The 17,320-nt window shown below is 36.5% G+C and overlaps 1 protein-coding gene across 1 annotated transcript; it reads right to left on the bottom strand.

Moving 5' to 3' along the window:
* Window positions 1-3,669: 3,669 nt before the first annotated feature.
* EMB976 (Tetratricopeptide repeat (TPR)-like superfamily protein) lies at window positions 3,670-8,147 on the bottom strand. The gene is made up of 9 exons (XM_079083802.1): window positions 7,945-8,147; window positions 7,183-7,819; window positions 5,690-7,100; window positions 5,255-5,545; window positions 5,059-5,163; window positions 4,893-4,980; window positions 4,690-4,811; window positions 4,561-4,625; window positions 3,670-4,447 (listed from the first exon to the last, which is right to left on the bottom strand). The coding sequence occupies exons 2-9, from the start codon at window positions 7,708-7,710 to the stop codon at window positions 3,860-3,862; spliced, it is 3,198 nt and encodes a 1,065-aa protein (XP_078939928.1). The 5' UTR covers window positions 7,711-7,819; window positions 7,945-8,147; the 3' UTR covers window positions 3,670-3,859.
* Window positions 8,148-17,320: the final 9,173 nt, after the last annotated feature.

The raw sequence follows: 17,320 nt of genomic DNA, 5'->3' as shown, positions 1-17,320 counted from the left end.
TTTACCGAGTTCAAGATTTACCGAGTTACCCGAGGTGAGTCTTCTCACTATACTTTACCTAGAGTGGTAATTAGAGTTATATGACAGAGTATCTTGTATGCTATTTATGTGATTGTGATGCACTACATTATTTCTATGTGATATATGTTGTGTATGTTCCAGAGTTTACAGAGTTAGAACCGGAAGGTTCACAGAGTTAGGACCAGAGGGTCCACAGAGTTAGGACCAGAGGGTCCACAGAGTTATAGCCTCGAGTGGCTAATATGTGTTATATGTGGTATTTTGGGGAACTCACTAAGCTTTGTGCTTACCGTGTTATGTGTTACGTGTTTCAGGTTTTCTCGGGAACGCGGGACGGCACCGGCTTGATTGTACACACCAGAGAAAGAGTTATGTTTTGAGGATCCTGGATTATTAATGGAGTTGTGCTTTGTAATTTGAATAAACGAGATTTCTATACAATATGTTTAATGAAAGTATGCGATTTTAAAATGAAAAATTTGTTTGAAAAATTTCGGTGTTACAGTGAGACAAGGTGAGCTCTAGTCCCCGTTTCTCTTTATTATTTTCATGGAAGGTTTACACGTTTGTATGGGGGTGGCTTGTGATCTTCATTATTTTCACGGGCTTTCTTTTCCTAATAATGGTAAGGCTCTTTCACATCTTATATATGCGGATGATGTGATTTTTATAGGCGAATGGTTGTAAATTAATTTTGTGAATCTCAATAAACTACTTCGTTGCTTTTTTCTTACCTTGGAGTTGAAAGTGAATATGAAAAAGAGAAAAGTTGATGGGGTTAGTGTTAATGATTTGGAAGTGAATAGACTTGCTAGCATCTTAATGTGTGAGCCTGCCTCCTTTCCTTTGGTGTATCTTGGCCTTCTGGTGGGTACCAACATGAAACTAGTCAAAAATTGGAGTCTAGTTATTGACAAGTTTAAGAAAAGACTATCAATTTGGAAAGCAAAGACGCTTTCTTTTGATGGTCGTCTTACGCTGGTTAATTCGGTGCTTAATAGTTTAACTCTTTATTATTTTTCTCTTTTTAGAGCTCCAAGGAAGGTTAGTAATTTACTTGATGGAATTAGAAGGAGATTTGTATGTGTGTGTGTGTGGGGGGGGGGGGGTGAAGAAAACAAACGGAAGATCAATTGGGTGGCTTGAGATTCGGTGATTAAACCAAAGAATCAAGGCAACCCTGGTGCGGGATATCTTGACTCAACTAATTTGGCGCTTCTTGCCAAATGTTGGCGGCAATTAAAAAATGAGTATGATTCTTTCTGGTTCTCTTTTATAAAGACTATTCATAATCTTAAACTTATTGATGGAATAGTTTTAATAAAAAATCTATAAAAGGTGTTTGGCTATATATATATATATATATATATATATATATATATATATATATATATATATATATATATATCAAATTGGCATATTTGTTTAAAAGAGTGGTTGGTGTTGGGGATAAGACTTATTTTTGGAAGAACACATGGTGTGGTGATGTTGTTTTGAAGGACTTGTGTCCTAATTTATAGGCTTTAGAAATATATAGATATTGTCTTGTCATGAAGAGAGTAAAAAAAATGATGTCGATACGTATTTAAGATGGAATTGGGGCTGGTCTCGACAACTTAGAAGAGGAAGAGAAATTGTTCAGTTCTCCGTTTTAATGAATGTTTGAAATGATTTTCAGTTTGCTAATGGTTGTGACAGATGGCTCTGGAATGGTGATTTCAATGATTTCTTCTCGGTTAAGGCTATTAGGCTCCTCATTGGAGTCTCAAATGATGACAATGTTATTACGTTCAAATGGGTCAAGTGGATTCCATTAAAGGTGAATTATTTTATATGGCATCTGATCAGAAATAGAATTCCTCTTTCATCAAACTTATTGAAACGTGGGATTGTTGTTTCTTTGAATCTTTGTCCTTTCTGTCGAGACGATGAGGAGAATCTTGATAATGTTTTCTTCTCCTGTTGGATAATGTCCAAACTGTGGAAATGGTTGGTGGATTGGTCATGTGTTCTTAAAAAGCAACATGTCTCGTGCTCGGATTTAATGGCAATGATAGACATGAGTGTTGGATGCAAAAAAGAAAGCTGCAATTGTCTCTTATTTATGTCACTTAATGGATGATTTGGAAAGAAATAAATGCAATTGTCTTTACATCCAAAAGGCATGCTACAATGTTTTTTGGCGGATGATATTAGCCTCAACACTTTTAATTGGATTAAGAATAAGTCCAAATTTTGTAAGCTTATTGAGCTACTTGATGTATGTCTTCTATTTTGACTTTATTTTGTTATATGGATTGAACTTCTCGCTTAATAATGTGTTCGGTTTCTAGTGATAATAATATTTAATCGTTGTTAAAATAAAAGTTAATGGGTCCTTCGAAAAGCATAATACATGGTATGTTTTTAGTGAACGTTTTTGCACTTTCTCAAGCGTCATCTTTGATTTTTTTTTAATCGTCATTCATCAATTATTATCTTTTAAAATATTGTTGTTTTCGTATATATTTAAATAAATAGTGTTTATTTGTTGGTGAAATTAATAGAATAAGTTCACTTATCTAACTACTAAAATATGGTACGATTTAATTAAAATACATAAACACATGTCAGTTTGGGTTATTTATATTTACAATAGAGTAAATACATTAAATATCATCTCAAAATGTATTAAAATGTTTAGACTTCTAAACTCGTTTTAATTATATTACTATTTACAAAATTCAAAGTATAGATTTTATTACGAGATGGAATCTTCTCATTAGAATGAAATGAATTACAGCTCTACCATCTATATACATATTTCTAACTGCTATAACTAACTAAAGGGTAAATTACATAATTAACCCTCAACTATATACATTTCTATATCTAATATGGTCATATTTAAAATATTAATTATTTATAACTTAAAATAAGAGAACAACATGCATATTGATATTTATATAATTAAAAATACTATACAAACATATTGATAAATCGATTTAAACTTGGTTCATTTGAAGGACGATTAAAAATCACTTATTTTGACAGCAAATGAGTTTGAAATTACTCAACTCATCGGTTTTAACACTTCTTACTATATATAACACCCATCTAAATTAAAGTATAAGAATTTAAATACTCAAAGCTCAAAAACCTACTTTGAGAATAAAAAGTATGATGATAAGGTAGCAAGCTTTTAAGTTTTAACTTTGGTGAATGTGGGTGTTGCTTTGGTGACCGAGAAGACTCCTCACTCCTTGAGTGTGGGGTGTGTTTTTTGGACATCATCAATGATCTCACCACACTAGGGCTAATTTGTTACCTTTTACTAACCCATAATTTCTCCATAATCCAAAATCCAAAATCCAAAAGTCATTTGGTGAGGCGGGGTCATCATGAATTCGTTATAAACCTTCTACTTTTTTTTCTTTAGTTAACATATTTAACTGACCAACATTGCACAATGGTCATTCGTTTCGAATTGATCTAATCATGACCCCAACAAACACCTTACGTGAAGGAGACACACACACACACACACAATCATGAAGTCCCGAACCTAATTCGATCAATCTGATTTTGAATCCATCACACAGACCAAAATCTCAAAATTCAAACCTTTTGAACAACCCCGTTACAATACACCATTTTAACACCAAATAATTAGGATACAAGAAAATCATGCTACTTTCTAATTCTATATATATATACTTCTTCTTGATTCTTGATGATGCTTATTAAGCAGCTGTACAGTTTTACAATCACAATAACAGGTACAGGTTAAAAGAAAACACGTATAGTATTCATGAAGAAACTGCATTACAATTTACATTTTATATATTATATTTTAGAATTACAAATTCAAATCAATGAATGAATCTGTCTTGGATCCAATTTGAAGATTGTTGAGAAAAGGGATGCCCAAACTATTGATGCAACTCAAAACAGCTTCAGCCTTTGCTACCAAGCCTGCTGACCTGTATAAATGCACAGCTGCACTCATGATGAACCTGTCTTGTTTTACACCACCAGTACCAGTAATGCTTTCAAACAAAGAAATGCCTTTTTTCACATATCCATGGTCCAAGTACAATCTAAACATGGTTCCATAACACCCAACATCAGGTTGAGATCCTGTGACGAGTAGCAGCTGATTAAAAAGCCTCTCCACTTCCCCCACCAATCCTGCTTTTGCATACGCAGAGAGTAATACGTTATAATGAGGAGCACATGATGATGTTTGTTTCTCCATGAAACCAGCAATGGCTTCCTCTGCTTCCATATACTTGTGGGCAGCTGCATAAGCTCGAACAAGGGCAAGATACGTAAATGAGTCGGGCGACCACCCGTCTCTTTGCATCTCCCTAAATAACTCTCCCGCTTCTTTGTAGAATTCCCCACCCCCACTCCCATACACATTCATCATAATATTGTAGCTCACCTACAAGTTTAGATATATTCATTCAATAATCAATACAAATATTATATATATATATATATATATATATATATATATATATATATTCTGATTCCATTTTAATTATATAATTGTACCTTCCCGGGTTTTATTCCCTCTTTCTGCATTTGTTTAAACAGGATAGATGCTTCACCAGTTCTACCTACAAAATGGCAACTCACTTAGAAGAAAATGTTGAAAATCCAGAAGCATTGTAAGTGTATTACCAGCCTTCCCATAGTAACATATCAAATTTGTGTAGGCTTTCTCATCCAGAGCCACACCCTCTCTTCCAGCACTGTTGAACATCTCTATAGCTTTATCCAGATCACGACTACGCCCATGCACACTGTCAATAGTCAATACTCTTTTTATTAATAACACTCTTTTTATTCCTAATTCTCATTATTTTATCCAACTCCATACGTACGTAATCATCGTGTTGTATGTTTGAATCGATGGTGCAACACCATTTGCACGCATTCTCTCATAGATGCTGCTAGCAAATTTCAATCTACCTGCACAGTTAAGAAAATGCCATCCCTCTTATTCAAAATACAAAATAATAATAATAATAATAATAATAATAAGCAAACCAGCATCTAGCATCGCTTTTATAAAGGTATTGTATGCCACTGTATCAAGCTCCATCTTCTTAAACAAACAATCATTAATCACATTCCCTGCCTCACGATGCTTTCCTAAAAAAGGTTCAGTCAATAATCATCATCATGTATGTCTTGAAATTGGGTTACAGAAGGAAAAACATTTGCTTGGAAATCTGATGCTTACCACAACTTGCCAAAGCATTCACAAGCATGCTGATTGCAACATCACCAATATCATCACCTTTTTTACTTTCCTGTTGGTAAAACAAGTATGCCTCATCCACTTTTCCAGATTTGGCAAACACATCAATCATACAACTGTACAAACGTTTTTCTGCTGCACACACGTGTTTGGCTCTCTCCAATTGATTTTGCTTCCCATATAAATATATCATAGATGAGCAAGTAGAAATCTCTGGCTTGCAACCCAGCTTCAGTAACACCTCAAATACAGTTTCTGCTTTCCATGTCAAACCTACACCTCAGAAACAAACAAACACACATGTCAAACTCAAACTTACTAATTTTTAGTAATTAAAACAAAATATATATATATATATATATATATATATATATATATATATATATATATATATATATATATATATAGATATGTCACCTTCTCTGATGAGATTGTTAACCAGTTGACTGGCTGCTAACAAGCCATTACCAGTTTTCAACAGCAGCTTGACTAGTGTTTCTTCCTTCTTACTTGCAGTTTCACAAAGAGTCAGCAGCAGCTCAAACACCATTGGGTCTAAGGAATCTAAATCAGCTTCTTCAAGTCTTGTAAACTCTCCACATATAGCCATTGAAATGGTTTGAATGAACCTGTCATCATCATCTTCAAACAAACTGTTTTTGCTAAGCTCTTGTATCATTTGCTCAGCATCACTTGCCATGTTTTCTTTGCAATATACCTTCACAACTGCTTTAAGAAGCACCTTATCAAATCTTACTTGCTTTTTTCGTATCTCGTTGATGAAGTCTTTTGCCTTTTCAGTAAGTCCAAGTTTCATATACAAAGTCAGCATGCTGTTGCAAGAAGAACAATCCGGAAAACCTGTCTCTGAAAGAGACTGTAATGTAACTTCAGCAGCTTCTACATCCTTCTTCATAATGTAGCATTGCAACAAAACAATATTGGCAAACCTTGAAAAATTCACCTTTTTAGATCTCATCTGTTCCATTACATCTAGTGCTTTTTCACAATTCCCAGCATTCAGATGGACTTGTGCCATTGTTATATATGTTTTATCCTCACTTAACAGACCCAACTTCTCAATCTCTTCAAATGTTTTCATGGCATCCTCATAAAGACCAAGCTTACCATATATCCTAATAAGCAAACCATATATCACTTCATCTGCTACCACTTTATATCTTTCCATTTCTGAGAAGAGAGATAGAGCTTTAGAGTAATTTCCACTTCTGTAATACAGGGATAGAAGCGAAGCACACGTGAAGTTACTAGGGACTAATTTCTGTTGTCTCATGTCTTGATAGAGTCTTAAAGCTTCATCTTGGATACCCTTTGCCTTTTCCTTTTCCTTTTTAGAAGTTACTGTAATAAGAAGGCTATAAGTAGCCTCCTCAGGTACAAATCCCATAGCCTTCATCTCCTTAAAACTCCTGAAAGCTTCATCAGTGAGACCGATTTTCACCAAGGAGTTGATAACAACTGTATATGTAAAATGATTGGGGGAAACACCAGTTGCTATCATCTGTCCCCAAATCTGTGAGACACTTTGGTGAAAAGATTTCTTCTGCAAAGACGATAGCATGAAATTGTAAACTGCAACAGAGAGGAGGATACCCCTTTCTTGAACAGCAGAGTAGAATGACAACATGGCCTTGTGGCGTCCCCATTTAGCATATGCACATAACATAGTTCCACAAGCGACCTCATCTGGCTCACACCCACTTTCAAGCATTTCCAAGAATGTTTCTTCCGCAAGCTTAATTTTTCCAGCTTGTCCATAAGCTCGAAGCACAAGCGTATACACAATAACACTAGGTCGGTAAGTTAACTGCAAATTAATGAAACATTATCATCATATAAAAAAATAAAAATAAAAAAAAACAAAAGAATAAGAGTCCTTTATATTATACCTGTAATTTCATCCAAGCAAGAAAGTCTCTGACTTGTCTCCAGCTCCTTTGCTCTTTCAACACAGTACACATCTCTCTAAAAGTGAGCTTAGTAACGAAAGAAGCCATGACTTGCCTCATGTCGTAAGAGCCATCTGGCAATCCTGAAAGGCTGCGCACACGTTGAATGGCTGCCACCACATGCCGACCATAGAGATGGCCGTTCCTATCGTCTTCCAGATATTGAATCATCTGCTCAGGGGACCTCTTGATCCATTTGGGTGTGAGGGCTTTTGAACCCTGGTTGCGCCTCAACGCGCTTAAATAACGGGCTTTCCCTTTGATAATGCGTCGGGCGTTGTCGTCTGAAAGAGGGTTTTTAGGGTTTTTTGATTTGGGTTTGGGTTTGTTGTTTCCATCGCTCAGAGACCATGGGTCTAGTGAGACCGAGCATGAGATAATGGATGAGGAATTAAGCTGCACGGGATAATTTGAAGGCTGAGGATTTAACTGTATTGGGTTTATGAACGAAGACTTTAAAGCTTCCATGGATGATGTTCAACAGCACCTCAGGCGCATGGGTGTTTCAACATCTAGTAATGAAACTAGCATGTTAACGATTCAGCCATATTACGCAATTTAACACAAGGCGGACCACCTAATTAGAGATTGTCAACACAAACAAACTTGTATAAATGAAATTGTTGCAGAACAACTAACAATTACTGATTAGAAGGTTAGGCCTCGTATAGAGAAACTATAAGAAAGGAAAAATCAATATACCTAGTTGCGATTGCGACTGAAGAACAGCAGATTCTGGAGTCGTCGGTGGTGGAGCTGTCGATTGTGGAGGTGCCGATGAGAACTTGGAAGGCGAGGGCAGCCGGTGTACGAATGGTGCAAATGGTCCCTCTAGGCTCTATCCGATTAAGAAAGCGAAACTAAAATCAATCAAAAGCTTTGAATCTAACGGTATCCTCTGAATCATTTTTTTTCTTTTTATTTCCGAATCCTCTCAAATGGTAAGAAAGTTAGGGGGAAAGTGATCTCCAATTTCCTTCGGCTTCTTTCTATTTCTCCCCTTTAATGAAACTCGGGAACAACAATTTCTTTTATTTTCTTCTCATTTTCATCAATTTCATTTCCTTTCTCTCGTTAAGTTGAACTCGGGAACAGGGTGTTAATGAAATCATTTGAGGAAACACCTAACAAAGAATTTTTGATCCAGCAATTGTTTTTTTTAATTTTATTTATCGGTAGTTTTTATTAGTTGTAGTTTCAAATTTTCATATTTTTCTAAAACTTTCTATTTTTATTTTATTTTTAATAATTTTTTAAATATATATTTTTACTCTTTTTTTTTTTTACTTTTTGCTATTAATACAGTTTGTATGATGACTAAATTGCAAGTGTTCCATTTACAAGCTTGTATAATGATTTTTCTTTTTTCTTTTTTTATATTTTCACATAACAAGTGCTATATGACATTGAATCAATTCTCACTCCTCTAAATTAGTTAAACACGATTCACAAGAATAGTACTTCCAACGGTAATATGTTTACAACACCTTCCACAACAAAAACTTTAGAACCATTTTCAATCCAAAATTCTCTTTAAAACCTTTGTCAAGCATGACAGATTAAAGAATGATCAAAGAGATTTGAGTGCAAATGAAGGGAACAAGCAAAACAAAGGATTAAGCCATTTTCCCGTATGCACATCACTTTACTTTAAACTTTTAGTATTCGTGTCTCCTACCTTTAATTACGATTATATAGAATAAGAATCGGAGAAGAAAAATGGAGGCTATGATAGCATCAATAAGTTGATGTGATAATGGCTGAAGCAACCAAGGCAACAAAAGTGGTGATGATTTGACGATAGATCGGGTGATAATGGCTCAATCATTATAAATTTCATTTTTGAAAATCAAAAGAAGATTTCACTGAGCATTTACTCAAAGGCTTCATGTGCATCAATGTAAAACTACAAATATGTTAAAAACATAAGGGAGTTGGAATTTCACAGAGACAAATAAAGATTGAATAAACAGCACAATAGTTACCTATAAACAAGATGAGGTTTTCAGCGTTTCCATAAACAACATTCTTTTAACAGCCCTTCACCAAAAACGAACTTCACCCACAATCTGTACAGTTCCATGATTTTTATAATTGCAATTGGCAATCGATAATCACTGTAGATCGAGGTTTGAAGAGATGGAGGTGTCGATGAAGTCGGAGAATGGGATGGATGTGTGGTCAGAAGTCTCGTCCGGAGATGAAGTCGTGCAAGAGTTAGGGCATGTCAAAGATTTTTGAGATAAATTGCAAAACAAACCACCCTTAAAAATATATCCTCGTTCAACCCAAAAAGGAAAAGAAAAAAAAATCAATTTCGTCTATATGGAAACTCAAAATTGTTCGATAGTATCACTTGTATATTTTTAAAACACTAGATATTGTAACCCGTGGGTTACAAACGGATTACAAAATTAATTAAACTTTCATAGTAAAACTTAAAATTATTAATCAATTATTTTAAATAAATTAATAATATATATATATATATATATATATATATATTTAGTTATATAAAATTATAATCGTTGATTTAAATAAATATGCAACCTAATAATCTATATTAACTTTATTTTAAATTTATTCTAATGTTATTAATTTAATTTAATTAGAGTGAGAAATTTGAAATTTGAAATGGATAATCAATAAGTTGACAAGTGACATTACATTAATTAAGGAACCTAATAAAGTGACACATGGCAAAAGGAGAATAAACCTATTTTTTTATTAGAATAGGGAGATAATGTCAGCTTACTTGTATTTCTTTACTGACAATAGAAATATAATTTAATCGCAATTCAAATATGGTCGATAAACTGCACAAATGGCTCCTATGGTTTGTTCAAAATTATCATGTGACACCCCGACTCCCAGGTACAAGTTTTAAAGCATTATATACATATTTATGGACCTATTCGGCGAGTTGGTTGCCCCCAACTCGTCGTGTAGAGGCGGGATAACCCGCGTGGATTATTGGACCTACTCGACGAGTTGGAGGACCCGGACTCAACGAGTAGGAGCTGGGAGATGATACACTAATTTTTAGGGTTTGCACCCTATTTAAAGGACCTTAAGTCCTTTCCCCCAGCCACCCTTGCCACTTGTGACGTCCAGAAGCAAACCCTACTGGATCTAACCCTATTCTTGAGTGTGTGAGAGGCTAAGTGTGTATTTTGGTGCATTCCTTGAAGAAGCTTGAAGATTTGGAGTCTTGGAACGGGAAGAAGCTTGTAGATCCAGTATCTACATAGTGTTGACCTCCAGTAGAAGGTAAAAAGTCTTTACATTGGCTTTCCATTTCTTAGATCTCCTCTTATGCATGAATATGGTCATTTTTGGGGAAAAAGGGGGTCATTCTTGGGTTTGAACTTGTCCAGAAGATATGGTCTCAGATCTGGACTTCTCTAGGTTCCAAATTCAGAAAGCTATTAGCTTTATCTAGTATTAACCCTTCGCCATGCCTTAAACCCCATTCTAGACTTGGTTTTGGTGTTCTATGTCACAACTAGCATTTTTAGCTAGGAAATTCTATCTATGTATAATCAACTCTTGATGTACCTTGTAACTCTAAGATTGATGCTATACATGTTATTCATTTCAAAAACAACTATTCGAATCAAAACTCACTCGTAAAGCCCTAAACCTAATTCAATGCACTACGCTCACTCGACTTTGGGCTTGTAACCCTAATTTCCCGGTTCAAACATCTTTTTGGGTCAGGAATCATTTATTGGGCCTAATGGGCTAATAAACCCACAACTTAATTATTTTGAGTTAAGATACCTCTTATGGGACCTAACTGGACCCACATTCATTAAACTATACCATTTTGGGCCATAAGACTCTTCATGGGCCTTATTGGGCCGAAAAACACTTGTTTAATTTTAATGGGCCAAAAAACCCATTTCATTTGCCATTTTGGCCCGTAAACACATATGTGGGCCCAATGGGCCGAAAATTGTTATTGGGCTACATGCTTTCGATGGCTATCAAAGTTCAAGCCCAATGTTTATTCTTTTCTTCTACCCCTCTCCTCTAATTCTCGGTTATATATAAAATAAAAAAAGGAGAAAAGATTAACTAGCTAAATGCATGCCACCTCAAAGTAATCCACCATATATACATGCAATATCCAACATATATCCATAAGCTTCACATCACTAGGGTCAAACCCTACATACTCCTCTCATCCCCTCCCTCTCTCTACTTACGGCTGAGGATCCCACACCCCTCCCCACTTCATCCATCTTCAATCCCTAAAATCCTCTAATAACCCTCAAGAAGTCTCTCATTTCTCCTACAAGAAATCGTGAGTTAGTGTGTGTGTGTGTGCTCAAGAAGGTCCTTCAAACTCACATACTAGGTAAGCTACTTCACTCTTAAGTTGAATAAATCCATCTTATGCTAAGATCTTCCCTCAAAACCTCACCAATCTCGTGTTTATGCTCCTAGAACTGTCTAGGAACCGAAAAACTCATCAAAGGAGCTTTCTTGGCCGAAAACTCCTTCAAACTTCTCACCAAAACCGATCCATCACCCAATGTGAGTTCATACTCCCTGGTTTTCAGTTTTAACTATGTTTTGGGGGAGGATACAAGTTGTTTTTGTGTTAAATCTATGTATTTATGCATGTATATGTGTGTTTTCATGTTATATGTTGTGATTATGCTATGAAAACTTGTTAAAACTTCATAAAAACATGAGATCTTCTAAAGTTTGGTGATGTTTGTAAACTAAATCATCATATGCAACTTACTATGAAGTTGAAAGGATTAAACATGTTAAGGAACACTAGAAAACCAAACAAAACCATATAAGAGGCCCTATTTGACAAATAAACAAAAAGTAAAGTCTTTTTTGACAACCTACGGTTTTAAGAGGACCAAAAGAGTCATTTTAAGATAAAAATGGATCTTTATGATTATCCACGGTTTTAAAGGGGCCAAAAATGTAAATTTTCACAAAATGGGCTTCTAATTGGGCCTTCACGGGTTTAATCGGCCAAACTTGTCAATTTTCACAAAAATGGGCCTTATTTAGAAACTCACGGTTTACATGGGCCTAAGAAGGTAATTATTGACTTTTTATGGATTAAATTGTCTTTTTAAACAAACATGGGCCAAAAATGTAAATTTTCGGTCAAATGGGCTGAAAATGTCATTTCTATTAAAAATTGGGCCGAAAATGTTATTTCTATCAAAAGTGGGCTGAAAATGTCATTTTATACAAATTGAGCCCTTAAAAGTAAACTTTCGGTCTCAATGGGCCTAAAGTGTCATTTTTACCAAAAATGTGTCTTAATTGTAAATTTTCGACTTAATGGGCCAAGAATGTCATTTTTACAAAAAGTGGGCCTTTTATGTCATTTTGGTAAATAATTGAGCTAAAACAAGCAATATAATAACAAACGGGCTAATTACGTCATTCTCACTTTTATTGGGCCTTGTTTACCCATTGTCATGTTATTGGGCCTTAGTGACTCATTTACATGCTTATTGGGGTGATACATTAATTACATGTTTATTGGGCCTTAGTGACTCATCTACATGCTTATTGGGCCTGATACATTCATTACATGTTTATTGGGCCTTAGTGACCCATTTACATGCTTGATAGGTCATGTATACTCTTTACATGTTTATTGGGCCTTGTTGACCCATTTACATGCTCGAAGGACCTTGTATACACATTTCATGCTTATTGGGCCTCATTCATTCATGTACATACACATTGGGCCTTGTAACCTAAATACATACACGGAAACATTATTTAAAACATTAAATAGTGTGTTACAATATTCGCGTAAACATAGTTAAGGTTCTTGTGAGACGTTCTTTCATTAGTACCTACCTAGTGTACAACCTTAAGTCCTGTAGTTATAACCAGAGTCTCCTGGGGGGAGAGCGAGAGTTTGTGTATAGATCTATACGGGGTTGACAGCCCCGCACCTGAGCTGTTCGCTACAGCTAGACTAGGCCAGTCTAGGGTGACAAACGTCTTACCTTAAACAAGCGACGCCTGAAAAACGTCATGACAGGCAGATCAGTCATATCAAACATGATTATAACGACTCACATAGAGATTAACTTCACTGTAAATTTATGGAATACACATACATTTATGCAGTTACGAAACTATACAAACATCAGTTTACGGTCTTAGGGTTTTAAGACTACAACACTTTTACAAGCAGAAAATATCGGATTTTCTGCGAAAATACATTATACATTACATTTTGCTTACAACAGAAAACATGGGATTTTTTTTTTGGAATACTCTCTTTATACATTTTCAAAACAGAAACACACATGCTTTAATATAAGATTTGATACAAAAATTTCAAACCATTTTTACAGAAAATATCGGATTTTTTGGTGTTTACAAAGTGATACAAAACTTTTCATACAAACATACTTATGAACTCACCAACATTATATATGTTGACCGTTTTCAAAATAACTTGTATTCTCAGGAAATCGTTAAGCGGGTTGGTCATCAAGAACACATGGATTTTGTTGTATTTTTGTTATCATCATACACTTATTATTTTGGCATGTAATTTGTAATCCAACACACTTATGTAAACAATGATGGTGTATTATTGTATGTGTGATGACGATGTTGTCTTGATTTAATTATTTACACTGTGATGATATTACAAGATGAAGTCACCCAACCCCCGAACGTTTCCGCCATTCTGGTTTGGGGGTGTGACAGATTGGTATCAGAGCGATGTTTATAGTGAACTGGCATATCTAATCATACAAGATATGCAACTATAAATACATTGGGACTAAAATACTCTGAACTAAACTAAAATACATACCTATGTGTGCATTTTAGGGTATTGAAACAATGAGAAACAGTAAAAGTCTTTGGAGGAATTGGACATCGCGGTTAAACCTGGGCAGTTATGTTGTCATATTGGGGCTAAATATAGCATGATCAATTATATTTATTCAAAATACGACCGACATGTGCTTGGGAGTGATCGTGGTGGGCAATGAATCCAGAAACTTACCAACCTCGTATCCAAAAAGTTTTTAAGGAACTCAAACATAAACAATTAAAATACTATTAGAGTATTTTAGAATGTTATCTACATACCCCCCTTACACACTTCTCACGCCTCCAATTATCGCGCAGACATCATGGCTGAATACCAGCAAGGTGACCTTTACTATCAAGCCCTGGTGGCCCACGGGTGGATGGAGGAGGAACCTGAAATGGTTCAAGAGGCAGATCCAAGAGTAGGACCTGAAGAGTATCTAGAGACAGATTACGAGGATGAGGGATCCGAAGAGGAGACTGAAGAGGTAGAGGGCGTTAGGGAAGTTCCTAATGAATCTCACCCTTTAGGGATGATACCGGACCATCACACGGCACAAGGGGACCCCACTGATCAGACACGCTCCTTGGAGGAGGAGGTTGCCACTCTCAGGCAGCAACTTTTTGCAGCAGAGGCCAGAGCCGTTCGAGCGGAGCATGAGAGAGATGAGATCACTCGGGAGATGAGTGAGTTGGCTGACCTTTTGGTGCGTCATTTCGGCATCTGAGAAGGACCACCAGACACTTCCCACTGCGACTAGGATCAGCTCCACTCACTACCACTATTGTTATGGTTCTCCTTTAGGTACTATTGTATGTAGGACCGACTTTATGATTAAGTGACTACACTACTCATAAAGTCGTTATGCTGTCGGATTATATATTTTCTCTATCTACTGTATGCCTTTTTAAAAGGGAAATTTTCATGCTCTGTACTACGAATATTATATCATTAATGCAGCAGTTATGTTTTATTTGTGATGTTGTTATCTGTTATGTGTTCTATTTTCCTTATTTCATGATATTGTATGAATTCACTCATATGCACAACCGAACCATCGAAAACATTATATACCAAAGGAACACGAAACCACAAACCACTATGTACTCACCATATTTCTGTTCCATGACAGAAGATGCCTCGAAGATACATTCGTAGGAACAACAACACGGCACCACCACCACCGCCTCCGCCAGAAGTGAACTCTGCTACTTTCCAAGCAGCAGTCTCGGCTGCAGTCATAGCAGCCTTGGCACACATTCAAACTGGGAACAATGGTGGCAGTAACGGTCAAGGAACTGGAAGATCGAACCAAGGAATGAACCAAGGTCCTACAAAAGTCTATACCTACAAAGACTTCTCAAGTGCCAAACCTCGAACGTTCAATGGGACTGGAGGCGTAATAACTTTAAAGTGATGGATAGAAAAGATCGAGTCAGTTTTTGAGATCTGCGGATGTCCTGAAGAATGCAAGGTGAAATTTGCAGCTTGCACGTTTGTCGACCAAGCGCTCTCGTGGTGGAATGGTCATGTGGAGGCTATAACACTCCCAATGGCAAATGTCATGCCATGGGGGGAGCTCAAGGAAATGTTGATGGCAGAGTACTGTCCCCGTGGGGAAGTACAGAAACTGGAGCAGGAGCTATGGAATTTCACAGTACAAAACTCAGACATCGATGCTTACATCTCAAGATTCATGGAATTGGCACGTCTGTGCCCGGGTATGATCACCTCAGAAGGAAAGAAGATTGAGCGGTTCATTTGGGGACTAACTTCTCCAATCCAAGGAAACATAATAGCAGTAAACCCTGAGACGTATGACAGTGCGAAAAGGCTAGCTAAGAAGCTTTATGGCCATGACAACAAAAAAGGAGCCAAAACGCATGGAATCGACGAGTTAGTTGGAAACTCGGCGAGTCAGTTAGGGTTTTATGACTTTCTGAGTTCTTAAGGAACTCGACGATTTGCTAGCTGCACTCGACGAGTTGGGTCAACATGGACTGTTGACTTTGACCGTTGACTTTGACTTTGACCAAAGGTTGACCAGTTTGACTTCTGGGGGTATTTTGGTAATTTGGGAATTTATGGAAGTGGGTCATCGATGGATGTAGGTGTTGGATTCGGAGCTGCATTTGGTGGAGTTTGACTTTATCATTTTGAGCTACTTGTGAGGTGAGTTCTCATCACTATATCAACAGGGTCTAAGGCACCAATGCCGACCCTTTTCGGATTTGTATCCGAGTTATTGCATGATATGCTTATTGATTACATCCAGGTAGTTAGGATGGTGATATTCTTAGTGACCTGGTTAGGTCGGTATCCTGGTATATAGGATGATGCTATGTTAGTGGCCGGTTAGGTTTGTATCCTGGTTATACGATGTTGCTATGACTGATGATCTGTTAGATCGCTTTGACTGTTATATATGCTAGCGTATGATATTATGTGCACATGTTTGTTTGATTGGGGGTTGGGTTGAGGCGGTCCTGCTTTGTGCTGAAGGCCAACATACCCAGGGCGGTGCGGATAGACTACAGGTCCAGGAGGGCATGTTAGTCAGACCGAAGGCCCGGCGAGCGGTCCAGATACGCTGTAGGCCCTACGAGGCAGTCCAGACGTGCCGAAGGCTCGGAGAGCGGACCAGATAGGCTGAAGGCTTGCGAGGCGGTCCAGTCAGGCTGAAGGCTCATTATGCATGTTGTTTGCTTATATGTTATTGATATGTGTTATGGCGTTGGTATTTTGGGGGTAACTCACTAAGCCTTCGAGCTTACATTTATCGATTATTGTTTCAGGTACTTCTGATGATCGCGAGAAGGTGAAGGCGTGATCGTACAATGATGCGTGCAAATAGCTACACCTAATTTTAAATTTATAACCTAACTAACTTAACTAACTAAATTGCATGTAGGTAGTGTACCTAGTCAAATTATAGAATAGTTTAGGTAAGTCAGGTGTCGATCACAGGGAACAGATTTAACTAATTAATTTACCTACTAATAAATTAACCTAAATTTATAGCAAAGTAATAGTTTTTATCTAATTTTGCAAGTTTAGATGAACTTAAAATCTTAACACAATTCAATCAATATTCAATAACAAAACACTTCTGTCAGTTCGAATCCACCTTCCCTCAATGGTTTATATATTAATTATGACAATTCATGTTGGTACCAATTAAAATAGTATTAGCAATTCAATTCCAAATTTACTAATATTCAATTAATTCATGTAGATCTATGTATGTTC

This window comes from Lactuca virosa, chromosome 3, assembly GCF_052849685.1.
Source record: "Lactuca virosa cultivar CGN04683 chromosome 3, Lactuca_virosa_CGN04683_v6, whole genome shotgun sequence".
Lineage (NCBI taxonomy): Eukaryota > Viridiplantae > Streptophyta > Magnoliopsida > Asterales > Asteraceae > Lactuca > Lactuca virosa.
The sequence above is the reverse complement of the archived record's forward strand: the minus strand, read 5'-3'. Positions and strand labels throughout refer to the sequence as shown.

Bases quoted from the DNA above. Each gene is read 5' to 3' on its own strand.
- EMB976 (XM_079083802.1), bottom strand. From the start codon at position 7,710: ATGGAAGCTTTAAAGTCTTCGTTCATAAACCCAATACAGTTAAATCCT. The intron at 5,546-5,689 runs GTGACATATCTA...TCTGAGGTGTAG, and splicing joins TAACAATCTCATCAGAGAAG to GTTTGACATGGAAAGCAGAA. The intron at 4,981-5,058 runs GTTTGCTTATTA...TTAACTGTGCAG, and splicing joins AAAAGCGATGCTAGATGCTG to GTAGATTGAAATTTGCTAGC.